The sequence below is a fragment of the Pteropus medius genome, unplaced genomic scaffold, assembly GCF_902729225.1.
Source record: "Pteropus medius unplaced genomic scaffold, Ma_sr-lr_union100, whole genome shotgun sequence".
NCBI classification, from domain to species: Eukaryota; Metazoa; Chordata; class Mammalia; order Chiroptera; family Pteropodidae; genus Pteropus; species Pteropus medius.
In genome coordinates, this window is record NW_024342471.1 from 7607310 (window position 1) to 7633989 (window position 26680).

Sequence of the window (26680 nt, forward strand, 5' to 3'; positions counted from 1 at the left end):
CGCCAAATCCTTTTTGCCGCGAAAGAGCCACGAGCTGCCGAGCGCTGCTACCATTGGCTGTCTGGGATGTGACGGAGGAGACAGCAACGGCCCCCATTGGCCGCAGCGCGCCGAACCGGCAGCGGAGGGCGGGACGGGGCGGCGGTGCGAGGAGGCGCGGCCAATCGCGGGGCGGGGCGCGCGCAGCTTTGTCAGGGCGGTGCTAGGCGTGTCTGCACTCCCCGCCCCCAGGCGGGGCGGCCCCTGCGCTAGGCGTGGCGGCCTGACACACCCCACCCTGCTCATCTCTCCATGGAAATCTTTGGGATCGAGCGTCCTCTGTGCACATCTCACCGCCAGCAGATCCCATATGACCCCCACACACATACCTGTAGCCCCAAGGCCCTCAGCCCAGATCTCTAGAAACTGCCCCTCCTCTTTTCTGGGTTCTCATGCCCATCTCAAAGACCCAGACACATTGCCCCAGGTGTGCCATTAACTTCCAAATCCTGCACCCACCCTATTCCTCTCAGCCAGAGCTCAAGTAGAAGGCGGATCTCAGGAAATGGGGAGGGACGTCTGGTCTAAAATAGCCGGGGGGTTTCCTCCAAGCCTCTTTTTATCTTCAATAGCTTGTGCACAGCTTCTGCTTGAACTCATTCATTCGTTCTTTCTTTCGTTCAACAAATGTTTGAGAGCCTGCTCTGTGCCCCATTCTTAGTTCAGACCTTGAGGAGCTCACAGTCTAGTGAAAAAGAGAGGAAGGAGAACAGAGAGGTAACAAATGTTTGCAATACTTTGAGGAATGTCCACAATTAAACTAACTCCATGTTGGATTTCATAAAGGGAAGAGGTAAAGATGCTGAACATGAAAATGTATTTATTTAATCCGGAGGCCCTGGGACCTTTCCATCACCATTTTCATTGCCCAGGTCAGCTGATTTCACCAATATTGTCCTCTCTTCTGTGCCAGGCCTTGTGCCAACACTGAGGGCAGAGATGTGAAAGACTTGATCATTTTCTATGAACTTGCTTGCCATCTGGTGGGGATCACACACACACACACACACACATGCTAAGACACAAGAATCAAATCCATAGGCCCAGTATAAACATCACTTCCTCCAGAGAGCCCTCCAGAGTTACTCACTCCCTCCACTGCTGGATGTTGCCTCTGTTCCAGCACTGACCACACTCGGTTTCTCCATCTGCCTCCCCTACCAGACTGGGAGCTCCAGTAGGGCCTCTTCCCACTAATGGTGTGAGTATATCTCAGAGCAGGTGCTAAGAGGGGTTATGAAAGGAAACAGGCTGGTCCTAGAGGCTATCTAGTATGCAACAGGAGGCCCTGGTTCTCCAAGAGTAGTCTTTAGGCCTCTGGTTTCAGAATCACCTAGGAACTTGTTAACTTGAGGCCTACCCTCCAGCTCTTGCCCATTTAGAATCTCTAAATGCCTGGGAATTGACATATTCACAAGCAATCCCTTACCCCTATTCCAGGTGATTTTTATGCACGTTCACTCTTGAGAACAAACTGATATACCTATATAACCAAAATGTGTGGTGCAGCCTCAAATTATAGCAACTTGAGGATACTTCTCGGCTTCAGGTCCTCATATGCAAGATGGGCACATTGCCCTGGCCTCTTCCAGAGTTGCCATGAGGATGAAAAGCATAAGGGATCTGAAAGTGTTTTATAAACTATAAGATGGTTTAGGAAAGCAGTAGAAGTTTGTGAAATTACTCATTGCAAATCCTGCACTATGTCAGCACTAGAAAGGACCATAGAAAGTATATAGCCTCTTGCTGTACAGATGGGAAAATTGAGGCCCATAAGGAAGCTGTGAAGCCAGCCAGTGTCAGAATCTGGCCTACACTGGATTCTCAGCCCTGGGGTCAGCTTGTCTCCTTCTTCCTCAGATAGAGAAGCTACCATTAGAATGGTAGGTCTCATTCAAAAAACCAAGCCAGATCCTGACAGAGGGTGAGAGAAGCCAGCAACACACCCATTCCAGATGGAGTTTCTTTTCTTTACATCTCCCCGAAGGGTCTCCATAACAGTAATATTTGCTTGGTAAAGCCCTCCCATTCCAATTGTCATTCAATGAACACTTATTAAGCACCTGGCATGTGCCAAGCACTGAATCGGTTGCTAGAGAAGGAAAACATAGTTATTATTGACCTATTTTATGATGAGAAAACTGAGGCCCAAAGGGTATGAGCTTACCAACCAAGTGGAAAGGCTATTATTCAGGCTCGGTGAGGCCAAAGCCAAGGATTTTCCAAAGCCCTGCCCTCCCTAAAGTATTCAAGTATACAGCTTCACAGGTAGAAGCAGGTGCCCTCGGTCCCACAAACCCTGCTTGGCCTGCTCAGCAGAAAGGAGTGAAAACCAGAACTCCCAATATGAAATCAAGGAAGAGATAAAGGCTTTCTGTGTCTATTAATACCCACTTGAAAGCAGCAAAGGCCCAACAGATGGGGCCTCTTGGCCCCAAGCCTGTCCAATCCCAATAAGGCTGTTCTCAATGTCAACAGTTCTCCTCAGTCTGGTAGACTTCCAAAATCCACACTTACTGGGCAGCCACTTCAATTGATGATCTCCTTTCAACCCAGTAATCCCATAAGTGAAACTTGCTTATGGACATGGTTAGAGGAAGGAGGCTCAGAGAGGGACACTCAAAGTTCAAGATCACACAGCAGAAATGAAATGGGAACTTAGCCTGCCCCACTGCCAAATCCAGGGCCTGCTCTTCACACCCTCTGAAAAGATCCCAAGAGCTAGGCTCAGAGCTGTCAAAAGTATAATGTACAGTTCCCAAAAGGTATTATGGTAGATAGTGGCTTAATTAATAGGTGCTTACCCCCAGCACCACCTCCACCAACTTCTTACTTGAGTCCAAAGAAGTAGACGCTCCTGAGCCCATGATCTTTGGGTTGGAGATATCTTTCCCTTGATTTTCCAAGAGGCAGGACGGTGTAAAAGTGATAGCATGTGCTTCTAAATCAGGTGGATGTAAGCAGGAACCTTCGTCTGTGTAACCTGGACAAGTCAATTCACTTCCTCTGAACCTCACTTATTCCAGATATTTGTTGAACACCTACTATGTGTGAGATATTGTGCTGGGTGCCTGGGAAACAGCTGGAAGCAAAACAAACCTATCTGCAATATCTGGAGCTCATAGTCCAGTGGGAGAGTCAGAATTATTTCTACAGACCTGCACAATATGTTCATTAAGTATGACAACACAAATAATTCAAAGTTATTTATTCCACATATACCACCTCCCCAAAACATACATTCTTAGCTTAAAAAAAAAAAAATCTGAATCTGAACATCCCATCATTATGAATGCATAATTGACAGAAATTCTGCAGAGACTTAATTTTATTAAGGGGCACAGAGACATCCATTGTTGAGTTCTGGCAGAGGGAGGTGGGGAGTTTTATGTCTGCGACATCACATTTGTCTCAAATGATCCCTCCTTGCTACACTGAATTGTTTGACTGACGGTTTACTGTCCTTGGAGATGTTCTGCCACTGTGCCAGTTCTGGCTGTCTGAACAGACCTCTTACCCATCCAAGGGGCCACCTATCGTAGGAGCAAGGCCTGGCAGTCAGGCAGACCCCAACTGTGTGGCTTGGCTAGACGACCTTGAGTAAGTGATTGACTCCCTTGAAGAGCTTTGCTTGCCCCACCCATTGAACAAGGGAGCAAAGGCTCCTTTATAGGATAGGTGTCAGGGTTAAAAGAGAAAACAAGAGAAGCAGAGTTTGCAAACTGACCAACGGGTGTGATTTAATTTGCCCACAGTATTTTTTTCTGAATTATGAATTAATGAAAATTTTTAAAATTTGGAAATGCTATATAAAAATTCAAGTATCTGACTGTCTTTTAAAATGGTAATATCCAGGAATACTAGCCAGGCCACCATGGTGCTGAGCAATTGCTGTCTCCCATTTTGCCAGAGCCTTGACCCTCTAGGCCACTATATATAGTTCCTCCCTGGCTTGCCTCATTCAGTGGCCTTGCCATTCCAGGTATGAGTTTACAATCCCTGATGACTGTGCCTGGCACACAGTAAGCACTCAATAAATGTTAACTACTATTAGTGATATTATTACTGCCAGGGAACCAACCAGCACTAGCACAGCTCCTCTGCTTCGCAAGTAACTGAAAATGTAGATATGGAAGACATGGGGCTGAGTGCCAGACAATGGCTGCCTAGCTGTGCGGCATTGGCCAAGTGGATGGATGTGTTCAGTGGAGTATGAGCTAGAGGGTCCAAGGTCCAATGCAAGCAGATAGGTTTGGTTGATAAGTGAGCCTCTCTTTCCCCAACCCGTTATGCCTTGAGTTCATGCTCTGGGGACCTCCTCTCCTTATTATCATCCCAACCTCTGAAGAGGGATTCTACTTTTCCAAGGAGAGGAGGTAAACCAGACATAGCAGATATGCCTGCCCTGACCAGGGCCACAGAGTTGGTAGGGGGCCCTTAGAGCAGACAGGCTCTGCTTTTTCATATATAAAATGGAGATGATAATAATGATAATAAAGGTTTACTTAGGAGTGTTGTTGAGACATTAAATGAGATATTAAAGTGCTTAGGACAGTACTTGGCACATAGAGAGAGATCAATAAATGTCAACTGTTATCAAGAATGAAAGGCATATCACCGAAGTAGCTTGCCTACATCTCTCGATTTTTCCAAAGGAGACAAGAAAACTGTTCTTGTTAGGCTGAATAGGAGAGTTTTCCTGAAACAGTCCCTGCTCTGCCTCTCAAACTCTATTAGGCACAAGGTAAAAATTACATTTGTAGGGCAATCAATGTATAGATGAGACAATTTCATATTCCATTCATTATAAGGCTTTTTTTTTCATATTTTAACATCTCTGAAATTGAGATGCATCATACAATCAATGACATGTCCATTTTATTTATTATTATTATTATTATTATTATTATTATTATTATTGTCAATAGTTCTTTTCTTTCTTAGGGGCTCAAAATAATATAAAATAAATAATCTTTGATGGCATTTTACAAGTAATGAGACATGATGTACAGAAAGTGCCAGGTATGGTGCCGGCTATGTCATAAGCTTTCAGATTATTCTCATGATCTTCAGCATCACCAGTACATTCGAGGTTGGCCTTGGAACGAGCAGCTTTTCTTTTTTTCATTTTCTTGCTGACACCTGCTGACCTGCATTTGGTCCCTGGGTTGATAGGCACATAGCTAATGCAGTCACGGAGGGGAGAAGGGAGGGCTCCTGAAGGGAAGAGAAAGGTTTTTTATACTATATTAAGATATTCAGAGAGGAGGAGGCAGAGATCTTTTTTTTCAAACAACAAAAAAATCCCTGCTGGAGCCAGAGTCATATATATGCCAAACAGGCCAGGAAACCCAGCAGGCCTCCTGGAGCTGGCAATGAACCAAAACAGGGGCATTGTGTCCAGGCCACTGGCTGGCTGAGGGGGCATTGTTAGGGCCTGGCCCTGTCTGGGAAGAGGGGGGTGGAGGGGCCAGGGGGAGTGTGTTCCCATGACTCCCTGGGGAGTGACAACAATTGGGGGCCAGCTGGGAAGCCCGCATGCCAGGGGCCTGGTGGCGGTGGCAGGCCCTGGAGGGGCTATGGAGGGCTAGGGGGCTGAGGAAGGGGTGTGGGGGTAAGGTCAGGGCTTGTTTCTCAGCTGGGGGGTAAGGCCTAAGGAGGGGGAACATTGGGGTCATTTGCTATGCTACACCCCTCTCACTCATGCCCACAGCCCTGGGCTGCTGAGTCTTTCCAAATTACACCCTAGCTCTGCCCACTTCTCTCGACCTCATGACCCCACCCTGGTCCAGGCTTCCATGGTCTCTAACCTGGACCACCGAGTGCCTCTGTCATTGGATCCTTGCTGCCAGCCTGGCCCCCTACACTCTTCTCCACACACAGCTGGAAGGATCTTTCCTAACTGTAGATCACATCACATAACTCCCCTGCTTACGCCTGCCACGGGCTGCCCAGCAGACTCAGAAGAAAATCCAAACCCCTTACTCTAGCTCACAAAGCCTGCCTGATGGGCCCAGCAGGACTCTCAGACTCATCTCCAACACTCCAAAGAGCTCCAACCTGCATTCCATCCCAACCACTCAGAACTCCTGCCAGGCCCTGGAGTGCTTTCAGCTCCTTCCCTCCTGTGAGCCTGTGCACTTTGCAGATCTTATACTGTGAACAGTTCTAGGTACTTTCGCTATAGCATCTTTGCTGTGGATATCTTTGCTGCAAGCATTGCTACTGCAAACATTTTCACTGCATAATTAATTGGCCATAGGTAATTTTGCCATAAAAAAAAATAAAATAAAATCGTGACAAATAAGAGGAACATTTAAAAAGACAATGAAACATGAAAAAACCATTAAAAAGACTATTTAAAATATGTGTAGATTCATGGCAATGTTACCAGACTCAAGGGGTTCACTGCTTGGGGTATTCCATTCAAGAACTAGACGTGGCAATCGTTAGGCAGTTTTATTTACTTGCAGCAAGTAAAGGAAACAGGGGATTCACCTCCAAAGCTCTGTCTCTCCTAGCCATTGCTTATAAACACTGTTTGGCTGATTCCTTCTTTGCAGTTGAGTTCCTGGCTAGTTCATCCTGTTTACAGCTGCATCTACAAAATACTGTGCTACATTTTAACTTTATCCAGAACAGCATTTAGTAAGAACTGCCCGGACCTTGAGACAATTCCCATGAGAGTGTTTACTCCTCATTCTTGAGGGAATGGGGACGAGGGTCATACCTCTGTAACTGCTCCCTGATGAACACAGACAGAATACATCTTTTGAGGTGGAAGAATGAAATTCTCTGGCTGCCTGAGTAATGAAAGTCTTGGGGGTTTCCTAGGTTCTGGAATTCCTGAGAACAGGGGTGCATTAAGACGTCACTGCTCTAACAGAGACATGCACCATAAGAGGTGAGGCAGAAGCAGGGGGAAAATCAAGGAGATTGAGACCCTGCCACTCCTAAACTCACTGGCGAGGATCAAATGAGCAAGATAGACTAGGGTGACAGCCTCCTTCAGGACAAAGAGTTCTAAGCCTCTTAGAATTAATGCCAGAAAGGGATAGAAAGGCAGAAGGTGCTATTTTTTTCCTATATGATCAAGGAAAGCAAGCCATGATTTTTATTCAGGTATCATTTATTGAGCTGCTAGGTCTATCCAGGACTTTGAAGGACAGGTAGGATCTGGTCAGGAAGTGACTATGCAGAAAGGGCGAGCTTAGTGGATGAAGCACAGCAATCCCAGAGGGGAAAGGGATACTAGATATGACAGTTCTACACAATATTCAGTCAGTGTCCCATGGTTTCTCAAGCACAGTGATGCCTACCAGGTGGCCAAGTGAAAAGCTGTACCTCAGCCTGGGGAGGGAGAACAGTTAGGGAAGAAGTCCTGGCACTGCCCTCTGCATCTACTTTCTCGGGACAGTGCATCATAGAAAAGGTCCCCCATGATGATAGAAGGCACTCCTGGGAAATGCAAACTCGTGTGTGTGTGTGCGTGCGCGTGCATGTGTGTGCATGTGTGTGTGTGTGTGTGTGTGTGTGCAGACACACACAGGAGGAGGGTAAGGCCAAGCATGTGAGGCCATGCCGTTAAGGCCCACACAGCCCAAGGCCCTCTATGATCAGACATCCTATTCAACATCATCCGCTAGCCAGTCAGCTGCACAGCTGCACAGCTGCAGCTCTCACACTAAAGCCCTTCTGAAAATCAGGATACAGGGAGAAACCATCACGCACTTGCTACCTCTTTGTCCCCCAACCCCACTGCCCGGTAGGGGCTGAGACGAGGCTAGAGATGAGCAGGTCACCTGAGGTCTATATAACCCAGTTTCTGTCTTTCACAGACTGTGGCCCCTCGACCGTGTCCCCAGTTTGGAAACATTAGGAGGTCGAACTGAAAGTGAAGCTCCCATTCTGTGCTCAAGAAGGTGCAGGAAACAGCTGCAGGCGCAGGTTGTTCAAATCAGAATGAAACGGAAGGGGAAAGTAGGAGAGTCAGCGATGTCACAAGAGGCTGCACCATACCGCCTCCCCTCCTTGGCTGCAGAAGTCCACACTTGTGGAGTCACCTTCTACTGTAGTTTACAGGTCCTGGCTCCTCTCCTCCTTTCATTGCTCTGGCTTCTAGACTCCTAGAGAAGACGGGCCGAGAAGGCCTCCCCATGTCCCAAACAGATGGGACTGTAAGAGGCAGAGGACAAGCCCAGAATGCAGGGTTTAACAGCTTGGCTCACATGCCACAATTCAGACCCAATCTGCTTAAGATTCTGGGTGCCGTGGCTTCCCCTCATCTGTTTCATTCCCAGCTTATACCTTAGCAGTGCCGTATTGTTCCTAAACGTCCACTGGCTGCCTCTGGCTAGACAAAACACTGGCTGCTTCACTTTGCTGCCTCCACAGCAGGGCAAGTGCCCAAGTTAGCCCATTCCACTGCCAGTCAGCAGACTCCCAAAGCCATAGAGGCCTGTGCCCAGGCTGAATGAGGGCCACTCCGCAAGGACGGAACACAGCTTGGAAGCACCTCATCCTGCCTGTGGATGTAGAGCAAGTTCTCTCACTTCAACACACCTCACACCCAGCCACCCTATAGCTTTAGAGAAGAGACAGGGAGCTAATAGGCTGTTGCTCAAAAAAAAGCTGAGGTCTCATGTGTTTCCGTGACCTGACTGGGCTCTGACATGAAGGAATGCATGACTGTGCACCTGCCCAGAGTCAGTGATCTCAAAACCATACTTGAATACATATACTTTCGTATGAATGGACAGGAAACCAGTAAATTACTTTTTAAGACCACTCCAAAATCTTAATAAAATTTTGCATCCGACTAAAAGCAATTCATTTCCGTGTCATTTCCACCTTTCTCCCACACCATGTGGTTAGGAAGCCCAACCTTTCAACTCGTTACTCAAAATATATACGTGTGGTTGATTCTACCTGCTTCATTTTGCAAGTCCAAAAAAGCTGACTCAAACTACATTTTAAATCAGAGCAGACTTTTTTTCCCCCTCTCTCTCTGGCACCAATCCAATCAGGTAATATTAGTTTATTTAGTTTTCAATACTCCTAGAATGTTTGGCTTCTGTTATCACACCTTTGGTAAAATTTCTGAAATCATACCTGCTAATAGAACATGTCTTCCTATCAATGAGATTCTTTGATGAGATATAGCACGTAATTCCTCCCCCTTATCCTTCAGAGGAAGGGAAGCAATGGAAGTCTTATTCAAATAGCCTACAAAACACGCTTCATTTTTTTGGCTCATAGGTAAAACCGGTAATTCTACCCATATAACTCCAAGCATATATCTTTACACCATTAGCCATAGACTGGCCCCTGATTGCCATGCCAAACCTTTGCTGCTCAGTCTTGCCTGCTTTCTAGGTTAAGAGATAGATACTCTCCTACCCCAGATCACTTCCACTGGAAACCGTGAGCTCACTTGCTTGTCCTCCTTAGTGAAGGTGGTGCAGCCTGTCTGATGGGAACCTCGATGTTGCTCAGGGAACTGCAAGGCCTGGGTGCCATCGCCATTTCCCATCATGAGGTCCACCCTGGATGCAGGTGCTCCAGAAGCTGCCCTCCTTGGATAGAAGCAGGGCAGGAGAGTTGTGGGGGAGAGCTTGTGTGTGTAAAGCAACAAATGTGAATTTAAATGATCTCATGGGAAATGCCGAAACCTGAGGAAGCAAAGAAGCTGCACTTAAAAAACAATGCCTCCTGAATCTATGATAGACTCCCAGCCTTTAGCAAGGCTGCCCTGGACTGGACGGTTTCCTACCATTGACTCATTTGTTATGTTTCTTAATTTATATAAGCGCTTAATTTATTTAAGTCAAATAAACAGAACCCTTTTTATCCAATTCTGGAGAATGCACACCAAGGGGCTACAACTGGGGATCAAATCTGATTTTTCCTATAACCAACACACTTACATATAAGACGAGTAATGACACACAAAGAACAAATCAAATTCCTGTAGGACAGAAACTAAAGGGTGGTGGACACTATGATCCCATAACTTTTAGCCCACTGAAAACACTACCAGTGACCCAGGGTTCCCTGACAATCAGGCAACCAGACCAGAGATTGTCATCTGAGGATGCCTTGGATTGCCCCACAGGCGATCCTCAATCATCCAGAGTTAGACCTAAGTCAGGCCCTAAATCTGGAGTCCCAGAGGCAGCTCCTGTCCAACCAACCTGAAATCAAGCACACACCAGAAATGAAACTATCCTTCTGACAACTCTATACCCTAAACAAGAATGGAAACACTAATTAAAGTGACCACTGGGCTACTCTACACACCTCCCTCCAGAGGCACTGCAAAAAACAGGTTCAGGTGTCCACCCCACTCCACTGTTGAGGCAGACCAGGAAACCATTCTGGTGGTCAGCACCACGGGAGAGTTTTCTATAGAACAGATCCTCTGTCCAGTGCAGATGCAGGCAACTAAGCCCCAGGGGAGCTGCCACTGCTGACTGCTTCGCCGAGCATCCACACAAAGCTAAGAGGAAGTCCTTTTAGGAGAGTCCCATCTGAGTCGCCAGATTTGTTACTGAACTCAAGGGGTTCCCTCCTTCAGAAAATGGTTGGTTGTCATTAGGTAGTTTTATTTACTTGTAGCAAGTAGACACTTCGCAAAGCTGTCTCCCTGAAGGGAGGCTTAGCCATTGCTTATACACTCTGTTTGGCTAATTACATGTTGATTTCTTCTTTGCAGTTGGCGGGTTGGGTTCCTGTCAAGCTCATCCTGTTTACAGCCCATCTGCAAAATACCGTGCCACATTTTAACGTTCAGCAAGAATAGCATTTAGTAAGAATCACCCAGACCTTAACACCCTTGCCCTATCTAACAGCAATACTGCACAAATAACTGATTTTAATTTATGGATTGTACCTAAGTACTTGTCTTTATTCTACGGTAAATGTGAGTTCAACTCCGTACCCTTAAAGAGGGCCCTTGGCCTCTCTTTCTTCCTCCAATATAGTATGTTTCAAAATAAGAAACCATCTCTCGGGGCAAATCATCATCATCTGGAAGAAATGCTCACTATATTAAGTCCACCACCACCACATCTACTTGTCACTGAATTATGAGAGCTAGCTAAGATTTATATATACAGTATTCCCCTCGAATCTGCGGTTTCACTTCCCGTGGTTTCAGGTACTCATGGTCAACTGTGATCCAAAATCATTAAACGGAAAAGTTTAGAAATAAACAATTCGTAAGTTAAATTTCATGCCATTCTGAGTAGTGGATGAAATCTCATGTTGCCCTACTCTGTCCTGAGATGTAAATCATCCCTTTGTCCAGCGTCTTCATGTTGTACATGCTCCTCGCCCATTAGTCACTTAGTAGTTATCTCAGTAATCAGATCCTCTGTCATGGTATCGCAGTGTTTGTGTTCAAGTAACCTTTATTTTACTTAATAATGGCCCTAAAGTACAAGAGTATTGATGTTGGCAATTTGGAAACGCCAAAGAGAAGCCATAAAGTGCTATCTTTAAGTGAAAAGGTGAAAGTTCTAGACTTAATAAAGGAAGAAAAAAAGTTGTATGCTGAGGCTGCCAAGATCTACAGTAAGGATAAGTCTTCTATCTGTGAAATTGTGAGGAAGGAAAAATAAATTTGTGCTAGTTTAGCTGTTGCACCTCAAACTGCAAAAGTTATGGCCACAATGTGTGATAAGTGCTTGGTAAAGATGGAAAAGGCGTTAAATTTGTGGGTGGAAGACATGAACAGAAGAAAACATGTTTTAACTGATGACAATGTGTTGTGCCAGAAAGTACTGAGTTTATACAAGGAGTTCAGCAAGGGATCCCCTAAAACAAGTGACGCCAAGCCATTTACTGCAAGTAAGGGATGGTTACGCAGATTCAGGAACAGACTTAGACTGAAAAATATAAAAATTGCCAGAGACAGAAAACCACATTCAGATAACTTTTATCGCAGCGTATTGTTATAATTGTTCTATTTTATTATTAGTTATTATTAATTTCTATGTCTAATTTATAAATTAAACTTTATCATAGGTATGTATGTATAGGAAAAAATAGTAAATACAGGGTTCGGTACTACCCATGGTTTCAGGCATGCGCTGGGGGTCTTAGCACATCTCCCACAATAAGAGGGGACTACTGTAATATAAAAATGGGAATAACTGTGAGAAATTTGTCAATAGAGAAATAAAACCAAACTGACAACTAGCTTAAATACATTAAGTCTGAAACCAATGAAGAAATGAAACCGACCAAACAAAAAACCAAATTGTCAACCAATTCTTTTCTTTTACAAGGCAAAAATTCGCTGTATGGCCAATTAGTTGTGCAGTGAAAATGTTTGCGGCACAGATGCTTACGGCAAAGATGCTTACGGGGATAATACTCGACACACCGGGAACACACTTCACACGGCTCTCTCACCATTCGGATCTCAGAGCAAACATCACCTCCTCAGAGAAGCCTTCTCTGGAAAACAGACCCTCTTGTTTTCTCTTCCAAATCTATTACACTGTTCTGTACTATTGCTTTCATAGCGCCTACCACTCTATGAAACTAACTAATTTATGTATTCATTTGTCAGTCTTCCCTCTCTAGACTGTAAGCCCCAATTAGGCAGGTACTACTTCTTTCACTGCTGAATACCTAGCCTTGAATATTACCTGTTATTTAGTATTTAGTAAGGACTCTGCCAACATTAGCCATTATTTTCATTATTCCTATGCTCAGGGCTTGGTAAACAATGACAGCTGTCATGAAATCAGGCTGAGAAGGTCACTCTCAAGCAGGAGTTCTGAATCTGCGATCTATGAACCCAAGTGCCATGAACTTAGACAGAAAATTAAATTTATATTTTCACTAGCTTCTGACTAAAATGTAACATTTCCCTCAATTCTAAATGTAAGCAACAAACCAGAAGCCTGTTAGCAGAAGCTAAGACTTTATCACCAGTAGAAATCACAGCTTTTTTCATTTCCTGTCATAGTTGCTGTAGGTATTTTGAGATAGTATTCATAAATCGTGGTAGTTCTGGACCTACCACTAGAGCTTGTTAATGTGTTAAAAAAGAACAAATATTACTAAATTACAAATTTTAAAAATATTTTAATAATTATTTCAATGTTCAATATAATTATCTTTTTAAATCCTATGTATTTTATTTTATGGATTTTAAAAACAGCATTCTGAGAAGGGTCAATAGCAAGTCATGAACCCCTTGGCATCTTGGGGATGGCTATGGACTTTTTTTGGAATGTTGTTTTTAAAATCCATAAAATAAAATACATGTTAGAAAAGAGTGTCTTAAAAGAGCTGATATGATCTGACCTTGACCATTTTCTCAGCTGATGTCTAGCCCACGTGGAAAGGCTGACGGGAGAAGCCTGGAAGAGCAGTGAAAACAAGGTTTCTAACAGAGACGCCACAACCTGCATATCCTGTCTTAAATATGAAATCATGACATCTACAGCAGCTTTGAGCACAGAGGCCTGGTACAGAAGACGGGGAGCCCACTGTTAGGAAGCTCTCTCTAAAAACAATACTCACAAGAGCACCCAGCTTTCCCTCTGTCCTCTACCTGGGCCCACGTGGCCTCCAGCTCACAAGAGTGAGTCCTGCAGGAGATCCTCTAGTTAAAAAGACTTCCTACCCAAAATGCTCTTCAAGGCTGAAATAAGACACATTCTCTCCCTATGTATCTGGTACTAGACAAAGGAAGGAAAACAATGATGTTTCTTTTTATAAATACTCTCTAATTCGTCAAAGAAAGCAACCTATCTGAAGTGACAGAATGTGGATACATGGGTTCACCCCAGGAGGTGGAGCATAGTACAATGTTCTGGTTTAGGACAGCGTCAGGTTTAAAGCCTGATTCTTATAAACCCAAAATGCACTCATGAGAGTAGGAGAAGTGAACAATACAGAAAGAAACACCACCTCCAGCATCCTTTCTGGAGCCTTTGAAAGGCGGGAACAGCGAACTTCATAGGAGGCAGTTTCTTGGCATCCTCAGCCTGTGAATCATCACACTCACATGGTTCACTGAACAATCTCTGGAGCGAAGCTGCAGAAGGGCCCCAAATTAACTTTGGTTTTGTCCTTCCCCTTTCGCTTGGGAGTTCCATGGGCCTGAATGTTGGGCATCATATATGGTAAGGCTCAGGATATCTAGGGGGTTCATTTTCATGCTGATCACAGTAAGAATCTGCCAAAGATATCTAGGGGGAACCAGCTCAAAGAAAGGACTCATTTGCATGTCAGATGATGGATCAAAGAGAAACCAAACATGTAGAGGACAGGGAGGAAATGCCAAAGAGTTGTTGAGTTGACAGTGCAATGTAAAAGCTCCTTCTAAAACAAAGATAGAATCTGAGCATAAAATCCCTCAGGAAGGCTGTACTGGAAAAATGCTAATAGTGAGTGTTCCCGGCAAGGGAGGAAGGTTAGGGGTGGAGCCTGGATGTAGGAGGGAACCTGACTTTTTCGTTACACACTTTTTATACTATTTAAGTTTTGTACGATGTATATGTATTATTGATTTTAAAAATATTATTTACAGTCTTGCATGTCAGAAGACTTCATAAGAATGTAGCAGGTGCTTAATAAACAAACACATGTTAAACCACTGTGCTGTTTCAGGAACTAGCATTTATGGATGCCTACTGTGTGCCAAGGACCCTTTGGCAATGCCTGTTTTACTGCTCTTAGGAAATGGAGGCTCAGCTAGTAGGGAGCCAAGTGGGCACTCCTCCCAGGTCTGCTGGAAGCCAGCACTCTGCTCCTCGACAAGGACCACACCGCCTTCCTCCCTGGAGTGAGCAGTTGGAGGCACCAGATGCTCTGGCAGGATCCAGAAAGATGCCATCTGTGAGGGAAACCTATTCTTAGAGAGCAGAGACAGTCAGTGGTAGAGCTGGCCACCCCCCAGCGGCTGCGGGGGGACATGGGGAGGGCAGGCAGCCAAGGCTTTACCTTCAGTTGGGGAGTAGGACAGGCTAAAAGCAGGGTGTATTCAGTTCTCAGGACCACATTTCCTTCTATACTTGGAAGCTATTAGAGATAACAGCAAACATTTATTGTTTACTTTATGTGTGTCATATCGTTTAATCCTCCAGGCCACCTGAAGAGGTGTATGCTATTAGAATGCCTACTTTACAGATGACGAAACATAGGCACAGAATGGTTAAGTCACTTGCCCAAGAAAACAAAGGGGCCAAGGCTGAGCCCATACACTTGCTCCAAAGCCTACATTCCCAACCACCATGTTACACTGTCTCTCCACCGGCAACGCCAGGGGCCAATTTTAGTTTGGGTTCCCTCAGTAGCAGAGCCCAAGACAAGAATTTGAGTGAAAGTGGTTATTACAGGAAGTGGGCACAAGAAGCACTGGTAAGGGCATGAAGGGAGACAGGAAAGGGGATGTCATCGAGCATGTGACCACTGTGGGCAACCGGAGCTCAGTCCTACTGGGCACCCTGGGAGCCAGAGTGGAGCACACGCTTAGAATTATTCCACCTAGTCATAAAGGCAGGTTCGGGAACCAAAAAGATTCATGATAATGGATAACTAGATTGAAAACATATATAAGTAATTATGTATCTTTGAAATTATTTAATGTGGGGGATATTTTTATGTGATAAAACTTTCATATGATAAGTACACTTAAATAAAAAAAAATCTTAAGAAAAAAAAAAGGCTATTCATCAGTCATTGGCTGAGAGCTGTTCCTGGGATATGTTAATCTTCCAGCACTGCAGGTGTGCTGCAGGGTGGCAAAGCAGGTGCCAGTGGCAAGTGAGAGCCCCTCAGGCAGAAATACACACAGAGGTGGCTGTTGGAAAAGTTGGCTGGTGTATACTGAGGTGGTAAGCTAGATGGGATATGGGCAGGGCACCCCCAGCATCTGCTATAGAACAGATGTTGTACAGCATCTTGCTGATGGCCACCCTCTCCCCTCCCTATAATTCTGGGGTCTCATACAGCCTCCACAGAGTGAACCAAGGGACCTTCAAGATCACCTTCTCTAAGCTTGCAGTACAAAAGTGTGGCTGAGAACACAGCTGTTAGAATCAGACCTAATGCCATCTTCATTACCTAACAGCTCTGTTTAACTCATTTGTCACATAGTTATGGGTGGCCCCATATCATCCCCAACTACTTCATTACTCAAGGTATGGCTCAGACCGGCAGCAACATCACTTGGGAGCCTGTGAGAAATGCGGAATGTTTAAGCCACGGCCCAAACTCACTGAATCAGAATCTGCATTTTAATAAGATCTCCAGTGACTCGTGCACATTTCTACTAGTAACTTCTAAAATATAAAAAGAGACTGAAGTATTTCTATTAGATCAAGAGTCTTCAACTGGTGGGCCACGGACCAAATCTTCCTGGAGGTCTGTTTGATTTGTCCAGCTTGGTGGTTTTAAAAAATCAGACCGGCACACAAGTCTCCAGTTCACCATGTACCCATCACTCCCTACTCCATAGAACCCAGAATGTTATGCCACTTGCCAGGCCACTATAGGCATTTGAGTTTGTACTCCTCTCTGGAACAGACCCTATAACTAGTTAACATTTGCATAGCTTAGCTTAGGTTTCTAAATTTAAAGTAAGGCACTGAAAAACAGATAGATCTGGTTTCAAACCCTGATAGGGCTATCATACTAGCTGTATTACCTTGAGCAAGTTACTTCCTGTCTCTGATTCTCAGTTTCCACATCTGTAAAATGAGGATCAAAATAGGTCAATGAGGTCACTGTATGGATTATGAGCAAAGTACCAAGGAGGAAGTCGGAGCTCACTAAATGGAAGTGATTAGTAGCAGCAGCAGTAGTTGTAGTTACGCAAGTCCAATATGGACACCAGGTATTAGTACGATTATCCTCATTTTATAAGAAACTGAGGCTCTGAGAGGTCAAGAATCTTCCTCAAGTAACTTCCTCAAAGTTACACAGTGGAGCAATGGGTACTCAAATCCAGGTACTCTAGGTCTATATTTGCACTGTCCACTAGAATTTTCTGTGATGACAGAAGTGTTCTACATCTGCATAGTCCAATACAGTAGCCACTAGGCATTACTTGAGCACCTGAAATGTGGCTGGTTCATACTGAGATGTGCTATAAGTGTAAAATGCACACCTGGTTTTGACAATTTAGTACAAGAAAAAAGAATGTAAAATATCTAATTTTGATATTAATTACATGTTGAAATGATAATATTTTAGAAATTTGGGCTAAAATAATTAAGGTTAATCTCATCTGGTTCTTTCCACTTTTTTTTTTACAATGTGGCTACTAGAAAAATTTCAATTATGTATATGATTCTCATTGTGTTTCTACTGGACAGTGGAACTCTAGAGCATCTCCAATAGAACACCTGAGACAAGGAACTTAATATTTTATAAAAATGTATTTGCAAACTCACTGCCCACCAGCAAGAAACCCCGTTACATAAGAAAGGTTGAAGAACATACCTATCAGAAAGAGATTTCAATGACCCTTGAGGCCCAGAGAGTGGGGTGACTTTCCCTGGTTTCACGGAAGTTAGCAGCACAGCTGGAACCATGCCCAAGGCTCCTTAGTCTGATTTAGATACTTGTTCCATCATTTAAGAGTACCTAATGAAATTTGAAAAATCCCCCATAAGCACCTCAGGGCCACGTTACTTCGAGGGGCGGCTCTTGTTGTAGATGAGGAAATCTGAGATGTCATGCCACACATTGCTGTCCTCGTACAGGTAGGTCATAGAGGACTGCAGCGAGGGCTGCAGCGTGGGCCGGTGGTACTCGAAGAGCCACAGCACCAGCCCCCACACCATCGCAGAGATCAATGGGTATGGGTCCCACTTGGGTTCAGGAATGTAGCCCTTCTCCACACCAAGGCGGCACAAGGCAAACAGGATACGTGACAACAGGTACATGCAGATCTGCAGAGAGGAAGTAACAGGAGATTATGGGTGGGCACAGCCACTGAGAACCTTCTTCCCACTCCATGCACGGGAGCACCTGCTTGCATGGATAGGTGTTTTTCAAAATTGGTGTGCAAGATAATTCGAAGTGGTATATAGCAGGCATTTTAATATCACTATTTTACTATCTTGAATTTATTGTTTTTCATTTAAAAATATTTTTAAGTGAGTACATTTTAAATTAGTACCATTTAAAAATATTTTTAAATGGTTCAAAACGAAAAGGTAACTTGACACCAGAAAATACATCCATAAAAGAAAAACACTGATAAATTGGATCTCATCAAAATTAAAAATTTTTTCAGTTATGAAAGTCCATGTGAAGAGGGTGGCAAAGAAAGCTACAGACTGGGAGAAAATATTTACAAATATATATCTGACAAAGACAAGTATCCGAAATATATTGTTAAAAATCTCAAAACTCAACGGTCAAAAAAAAAAATCCAATTAGAAAATAGGTAAAAGACATGAGCAGATATTTGACTGAAGCGGTTCTACAAATGAAAAGTAAGCACATGAAAAGATGTTCATCGTTAGCCATCAAGGAAATGCAAATTAAAACCACAATGAGATGTTACTACATACCTATCAAAATGGGTAAAACTAAAAAAAGTTAAAAATCAAATACTGGCTAGGATGTGGATAAACTGGATCATTTGTATATTCCTGGTGGGAATGTATAAAAATGTAGTTATGTTCTCACTGGTGGGAAACTCCTAATACGTCCACTACATAAACACAAATTTTGAAGGTCTATACAAGACACAGTTAAAGTGACTGACCGTCCCTGGATATTGGCTTGACAACTGTCAGGGGACAGGAACTTTCTTTTCAATTTATTTTCTACTTTTATCATGATGTATCCTAAGCACCTGGAAGTGTGCCAGACAAACAGAGGTGCTTAGCCTGCATTTTTTTAAATGTGAAAATAAAACTATTTTTATAATTTAAAAATATTTCATAAATTTGAAGGAGGCAAACTGTGGGGCTAACTTTTCATGTTGAATAAGGACTTTAAAACATCAACAACTAGCATTTAATTTCATGTAAAAAACCAAAAAACAGAATTTTAACCCAGGAAAAGGACAAGTTATGGAATAAGAGACAATTCTTTGAGTATAATAAATTTTGTTTTATAAGAATCATACTCCTGGGTCATTTTTATTTTTTCTCATTTCATTGTAGAGTGGTTTTAAAAAAAAGAAATCTTTGCCCCAGAGAGTGGCATATGCATTGATTTTGGGAACCATGAAAGTCCAACAAGCTGCTTAGTTTACGGATGAAGAAACTGAGGGGGAATTGATCTTCCCAAGGTCACAAAGGAACTGGTGAAACACAGACTCTCAGACTTAGAAGGGAAACAAGAGCTCATCTTCTTCAACTTCCACCCCCAACTAATACCTGAACCACATTCCACCCCTCCTCAGCCAGTCTCCAACCCCCATCCCTGAAGAGGATCTTTACCTGGTTGTTGATGTTATTGTTCTTTGTAAATACCAACAAGGATCCGATGAAGGCAGCCAAGAATGAATGCACCTGGTAGGTCTTGCCCTGCACATGGGACTGCAGGGTGCAAAGCCCCTTGTAGATGAACACGAAGCAGGCCAGGTTGGAAGAGTGGGTGTACGTAGCCTGCAGGATGGCCCGAAGCTTATCCTGGAGGCTGCACAAACACAGGAGTCACCATAAGTGCAGGCTCAGCCATTCCAAGAGCATTCGCCCATTAGGCATGCAAATCTGACCCAAGCAAAAAGCTCACATTCTCATTTAACTCCAGGGCTCTAGCCTCCATGTCCTGGGATTCAGGTTTTAACTCCCTCTCCAGGCCACTTCCTCAGAGAAGTCTTCCTTGACTACCCTACATAAAAGAATGTCCATCACATCTGTCCCCTTACCCCACTTTTCTTTTCCTTCATAGCTCTTACCACCATCTAACATTTATAAACTTGTTTCTTATCTCCCCCCTACCCCTGTCCTATACCAGTGGAAGCTAACAGAGAATAGTGTCTACACTTGGCTTTTCATCCTCAGGGCCCAGAATAGGACCTGACACATAGTAGGTGCTCAGTAAAAATTTTGGGGGGTGAACATGTAAAGAAATGAGTGAGGGAGTGAGTGCCTACTATATGTTGAACCTGGGAATACACTCCTGGGAAAAACAGATCTGTTTCCTGTCCTCATGAGGCTTATGATCTAATGGGAAAGGGAAATATAAATAATCATAAAACAAGGGTCCAACTTTGACCCTGACAAGAGATATTCTTGGGATCTGAAGGATAAGAAGTCAATGAGGTCAAGAGGGCAGAAGAATCAGCACATGCAAAGGTCTTGAGAAAGGACCGAGAGTGGGAATAAAGGAACAGAGAGAAACCATCAAGGCCTGAACGGAGAATGTGTGGGCGAAGGATGTAGGGGATATAGGCGGGGAGGTGGGACCGTGCTAAGTTTTGTCTTTATCCTGAGAGAAGTGAACATTTAAGTTGGGGAGGGAGTTAATTTATCCTTTAAAATTAAATCACTTGGAGGCAGTAACGAGAACACAGGGAGAAGGGCAGAGTGTACTCTGGGAGATCAATTCAGGAATAGTAAACCCAAGTGCCCTCAACGCTAGATGAGGACCTTGAAGTGAGTCCACTGGGATCTGTGGTGGAAATCTGCCAGGTGAAAGGGCATAGCCAGGAGTCAGCTGGTTCTTGCACCATAGGAACATGGGCCCAGCATTGCCAGTTCTAAGAAAATTAGATTTCCCAGTTTTTAAGTGTTGGCACTAATCTCGCCTTCGAATTATTTCTAGACTCTGACCACTTCTCACCTCCACTGCCACCACCAAGATCTGAGCCACCAGTGTTGCTCATCTGGATTATTGCCACAACCTCCTATTTTATATCTACTTTAGCCCTTGGCCCTCCACCTACATCTGTTCTTAATCCGGCAGAAAACTCTTCAGACTCACGCTATTAAAAGATAAGTCAAGGACATGGTTCCATAGTGTAGCGGTTCACATGTCTGCTCTACATGCAGAAGGTCCTAGATTCGTGCCCCAGTGGAGCCATGGTCCATGGTCTACGGCCATGCTACCCTGAACAAGCCCAATCTTGTCTGAGCTCGGAAGCTAAGCAGCATTGGGCCTGGTTAGTACTTGGATAGGAGATCACCTAGGAAGACCAGGTGCTATAGGGACAAATAATTTTTAAAAAATATGTGTGTGTATATACACGCACACACACACACACGTATATAAAAGATATATAAACATATATGTATGTTTATATATGTTTATACATATATATAAAAGATAAGTTATATAGTGGCATATCCCTGCACAAAACCTTATAATTTCCTGTTTCACTTAAAGGAAAAGCCAAACTCTTCTCTATGACCTGAAGTTGGACAGGATGGGCCAAGGTTACCCCTGTGACCTTCCTCTTTGTTCTCTTCCCTCCAATCCCTCCGCTCCACACTCCACTCTCCTGAGACTTACCAGGCATGATCCCACCTCAGGGCCTTTGCACTGGCTATTCCTTTTCCCTGACACACTCCCCTGAGCCAACTCATTCATCTCCTTAAAGTCTTTATTCAACTGTCCCTTTCTCACTGAGGCCTTCCCTAATTAATTTTGCAGGCTGCCCCTCCTCCAGTACTCCTGATCCCCTTTCCTTGCTCTAGTTTTTCTTTCCCACAGCCTGTATCACCTTCTAACATACCATATATTTATTATCTTTATTTTCTGCCACCTCCTGCTAGAATGCAAGCTCTATGAGGGCAGTGATCATTGTCTGCATCTCCACCACCTGAAACAGTATCTGGTTCATAGTAGATGCTCAATAAATATTTACTGAATGAATGAATGAGCCCAATTTAAAAAAAAAAAAAAAACTGGTTCAGAGGACAAAAACCAAATCTAACAAAAATAAGTTTAAAGAGTAAAAATGCAAAAAGAGAAAATCTTATAAACTGGATTTGGACAGAAGGCTGTCTATGTGTAATTCTTATAAGCTCCAGATGAGGCTACCTACATTAAAAACTAGACCACAAGGTGGTCTCTGAGAAGTGTTTTTAGGGAAAATTTATGAGAGATCAGAGGAAGGCCAAAAAGTCTAAGGAAGAAAGGGGTATCATGGACAATTTTCTGAGAAAGTGACCCTCCGAGAACTGGTATGGGTTGCCGGGAAGGAAATGAAGGTGGGGTAGAAGAGTAAAGGGCATTCCTGGCAGGGGGTACTGCATAGGCAAATGTATGGAGATGGAACTGCATGTGGCATGTGCATGGAATGGCAGTAAGTCCTGTGTGCCAAGGGCACCCCAGGGTGGACATGGGAGAATAGGGTGGGGATGCAGCTGAGGCCAGACTGCAAAAGGCCTTGAAAGACACACCTAGAAGTTGGGCAGTGCGAGCTAGGGGAGTTTTCCAACAGGGATAACAGAATCAAAGTTGTACTTTAGGAGATGGTGGTGGGAACAGACTAGCCCCAGCCAGGAAGCTGATGTGATAGTCCGGGCACTGAGGGCTGACCACATTCTCTCCCGGTATGAGGGGTATGCAGAAGGGATGGGTACCTGCCACTGTGGAAGAGAAAGGTCATGACCAGTGCATGCGGGGCCCGGATTTTGGCTCCATACCTGTAGAAACAAGAGAAAAAAATTACGACAGTATCACTGCATCAGTTTCTTTCCGGGCTGTCTCTTTGACTCCTTGTCCCCTTTCCCTCTCCTTAATCCTAACATCATTTTGGGAGGAGAAATAATGCTGGCTTTCAAGTTAACTGTAGATTCAAAGTGGGTCGTAGAAAGGAAACAGTATTTGGTGCTAAAGTCCTGTCACACTTTGCTGCATAAACTTGGATAAATCACTTAACCTCTCTAAGCTGCCCTTCTCCCTTTAGTAAAATGTATTTTCTATTTCAGAGTTCCTTCTGGCAGTTAATGGAGCACATGTGAGAGTTCCTAGTTCAACCAATGTTAGTGTCTCTTTCTTTCTTCTTTATTGGACTCCCCTTTCCCCGACCAAATTCTTCGGCTGCCAGGCCCTGATCTAACCAGGTTATAAGGTCTAAAAGTCCCTGAAAGCCTCCTTGAGATAATGGTCACAAGCCATATATTACTGTCATATGAGTACCTGTAGATTTGTTTGAATTAGCAAATAACTGGAAACAAAGTAGTGTCGATCCACAGTGGGTATTAGGTAAATAAATAATGATCCTACCATGCAGTGGAATACTACACAGTGGTAAAAAAATGAGGCAGCTTTATGTGCACTGCAGAATTTCTTAGAGCAAGCTGTATAAAGTAAAAAATTGTGTAAAATGAGGAAATTCTTCTATAAATCTAAAACTTTTTCCAAATAAAACTTATTTAAAAGTTATGGGAGGAACACATATGTATTTGTCTATGCAAATACACATATTTTTGGAGGGAGACATGAGACTGGACACAGGGGTTACTACCAGGAAGGGGGACTAGATGATGGAAGGATAGGGTAGGCAGGACTTTGTAGCATCTAACTTTCTATGCCTTTTGTGAATATGTTACATAATTTTAAAAAAAAATTAAAGAAATAAAAATGTTAACAAGTTAAAGCCGGTTTTATTGTTGTGGTGGCTATGCTGAATCACTTATCTTCTCCCCTGGCCTTGTAGTGGGCAGGACCCCCATCCTGACCCCAGCAACAGTTTTCTGTCTCACGTCCTCCAAAGTCATCTCTTTTTCTCTTCAAAAAAAGAAGGCCTCGGCCTCCTCTAGATAACCAGGGCTAAAAGGGACCTTCCTTATGCCCTAGACACAAGCGGAACAGTGCCCCCAACTCCCTACACCTGACAAGCCCCTTCTCAAAGTCCTCAAATTTAGGTGGGAGCCAGTTACTACGATTCACAGGATTACTCTGTGCCCTGAAAAAAGAGATGCCCTGGATTTAAAAGGACATAAAGGACATAATGACAGGTGCAATGTGGTGTCCTGGAGGATCCTGGTCTAGACAAACTAGCTGTAGAGGGCATTTGGGGGGCAACTGGGACAATTTGACTATTGACTGGACAGTAGTCAACATTATAGGATTAATATTAACTTATTAAATGTAATCGTGATGATTTAGCTATATCAGAAAATGTTATTTTTAGAGATGCACGTTGATATATTTAGGAGTGGAACAACAAAATGAGTTAAATTTTACAAAGTTTGTATGTTTCAGTCATCCAAGTCTGCCTCCCTAAATGGATGGCCTTTCTTCAAAATCAGTATAATCTTTTCCACCTCCAGGCCTTTGTTCAAACCATTCCCTCTACCTGGGATGCCTTTCTCCCCCTGGCAAAATCTAAGTCAGCTTTCGAAATATCACCACCTTCTCTGTACAGCACTCCCGATCTACTGGTACTGCCCTGGCAGTTTAATGACCAGTCTTCTTCTTGGATGCCAGATCCTCATAGATAGGCATGGTGTCTAAACACTAACCAGTAATGGAATCACTGTTCTGAGCACCCATATATGGGTGAGTTTGTTTCCACTTTACAGAGGAGGAAACTGAGGCCAGAAGAGACGAAAGGCACCCAGCTTTGATTCAAACTGAGGCAGTCCACATCTTTACCACCCAGTGCTGCCACTAGGATGTCTACTCCAGGAGGACACAGATCTTTGTTTGCTTTGTTCTCTGCTGCATCCCCAATTCTGGCACAGTGGGCTCTGAATAAATATTAGCTGTTATGCATGAGGTTTAAAGGAAGCCGAGTTCCCCTCCAGGCACCACCAGGAGAAATAACCCCAAGACCTCTTCTCCTGCAAGTCTGATGGCCAGGGTGGAATCAGTTTTCCCAGCAAATACTGTATTTGCAACTTTTAAAAACATTTCATCTTCACTCCTGAGGCCCCTGTGATGCATGGCGACTTACGGCTGGAGGGATACAGCTACGGAGTGAGAAACGGGATGCGAACCTGGGGGCCTGCTAGAGTCTTGAGCCCAGCTTCCCATTATAGGGCCACTGAAGCAAGAGAGTCCCAAGGGCACACAGTGGGATAGGGAAAGGGAGAGGGGGAAACTGGGCCCAAAGGAGAAGATACAGAGACTGGCATGGGAGATGTTCAGGGCAAGACTGCCAGGTTGCAAAGCACGAAGGACCCAGAGAAAGCATAGTGGGGGAGCCCTGGCTCAGAAGGCGCTCGCGACACAAAATCCAGCGCCCACTGCGCAGAGATGGACACCGAGACCTAGAGATACACTAAGGCTTCTCAAGGGCACACAGCGCAGCTGCGCCTGGCCGAGAACCCGCGCCACCGACCCCAGCCAGGAGCATCTCTCAGCCCCAGCCGGACCCAATGGCCCCCAACTCACACTGCCCCGTTCCGGAAGCCTTTAAGCAGTGCCAACGCAGCGTGGTAGCGGCGCTTGCGCAGCAGTGCGTTGACAGCCAGAAGTAGAGCCCGCATCTGCGGAGGGGCAGCCATAGCGCCAGTGGCGAGCGGAGCCGGAAGCACCGAACCGGACCTCAACTGACAGCTTTGGGTTCCGTCTGTACAACTCCCACGGCGACGCAGAACCGAGCTGCGGCACTATATCTTTATAACCATAGGCTGAGTCTGTTGTCACTCATACGGGGAGAGCCAATCACAGGGCACACTCTTGTCACAAATACTATGCACGCACTCCCCGGAATAGAGATCTGATTGGAAGAGAAGAGCTTGTAACCAATCACAGTGGGCTCCGCCAGACTCGATTTACGGAAAGTTACATACTCGGATTTGTCCAATTAGAAAGCATGTTTCCTTCAGGTTTGGAACAAGAGTTGTCACCTGCGAATTTCCAAGGTTTCCTGAAAGAGGAGCCACCCTCTCTACAATTGGATGGTGACACGGGGAGGAGCTAGGCCTCATCTTTAGGCGTGATAGTTCTGATTGGGTAACAGTGATCATAGCGATCTTTTCAGAGCATAAACACATGGCACCATCAGTGTTTTCTATTTATTCTTAAAATCCAAACTTCTTCCCATAGCTCACAAGACAAGACTCTGAATGATCTGGCCCTGCTTCCCTGTCTAAACTCATGTCCATCACTTTGCCCCCTCATTCATTCTTCTCCAACCAAACTGGCCTCCTTGCTGTTCCTTGAGCATGCCCAGAACACTCGTGCCTCAGTGCCTTTGCACTTGCTGTTTCCCCTGCCTGGTATGTATCGCTCCCCATTCTTTCCGCGGCTGGCTCCTTCTCAACTTTCAGGTTTCAGTTCAAATGCCACCTCCTCAGAAAGACCTTCCTAGATATTCCATCTAAAGTAGCACTTACTACTCTCTATCTCATTATCCTTTATTTATTCATTGAACTTCTCACTCTTTGAAATTATTATTTTGCTACATGTCCGTTGTCTATGGCCCCTATCAGACTGTAAATTCCATGAGGACAGAAACCTAGTCTGTCTTGTTTTCTGCTGTAATCCCAGCACGTAGCACATGGTGGGTGCCCAACATATGCTTGTTGAAGCAATATACTTTGGTTGTATCTCCCAGAGCACTGATGAGTGGCATTTATGTATGATGTCACTGTGCGGAGTTGTCATTGGTAACAGCTACATGTTGAGTGGTGGCTGTAACTTGTGAGAGTCTCCCCTAGTAATTGGACATTGATCTCTGATATTATTGCCTGGATTAGGGTCAGGGGATGATGTCAGAGGTCAGTGAAGAAGAAATTATGCTGGCCCTATT

The 26680-nt window shown here is 44.3% G+C and overlaps 1 protein-coding gene across 2 annotated transcripts; it reads right to left on the reverse strand.

The window, feature by feature from the left end:
* Positions 1 to 4795: 4795 nt before the first annotated feature.
* On the reverse strand, positions 4796 to 25523 carry PXMP4 (peroxisomal membrane protein 4). Of its 2 annotated transcripts, XM_039864102.1 has the most exons (5): positions 25318 to 25523; positions 22557 to 22619; positions 19464 to 19662; positions 17682 to 17957; positions 4796 to 5256 (listed from the first exon to the last, which is right to left on the reverse strand). In XM_039864102.1, the coding sequence occupies exons 1-4, from the start codon at positions 25428 to 25430 to the stop codon at positions 17694 to 17696; spliced, it is 639 nt and encodes a 212-aa protein (XP_039720036.1). In that variant the 5' UTR covers positions 25431 to 25523; the 3' UTR covers positions 4796 to 5256; positions 17682 to 17693. The 2 variants fall into 2 exon arrangements, with proteins under 2 accessions (XP_039720036.1, XP_039720035.1); XM_039864101.1 differs by lacking the exon at positions 4796 to 5256 and having other exon boundaries at positions 16281 to 17957.
* Positions 25524 to 26680: the final 1157 nt, after the last annotated feature.

Coding starts and splice junctions, on each gene's coding strand:
- PXMP4 (XM_039864102.1), bottom strand. CDS start 25,430: ATGGCTGCCCCTCCGCAGATGCGGGCTCTACTTCTGGCTGTCAACGCA. Junction 19,663..22,556: donor TTTCTCTTCCACAGTGGCAG/GTACCCATCCCT, acceptor GTGTTTGTGCAG/CCTCCAGGATAAGCTTCGGG. Junction 17,958..19,463: donor ACAATAACATCAACAACCAG/GTAAAGATCCTC, acceptor TCCTCTCTGCAG/ATCTGCATGTACCTGTTGTC.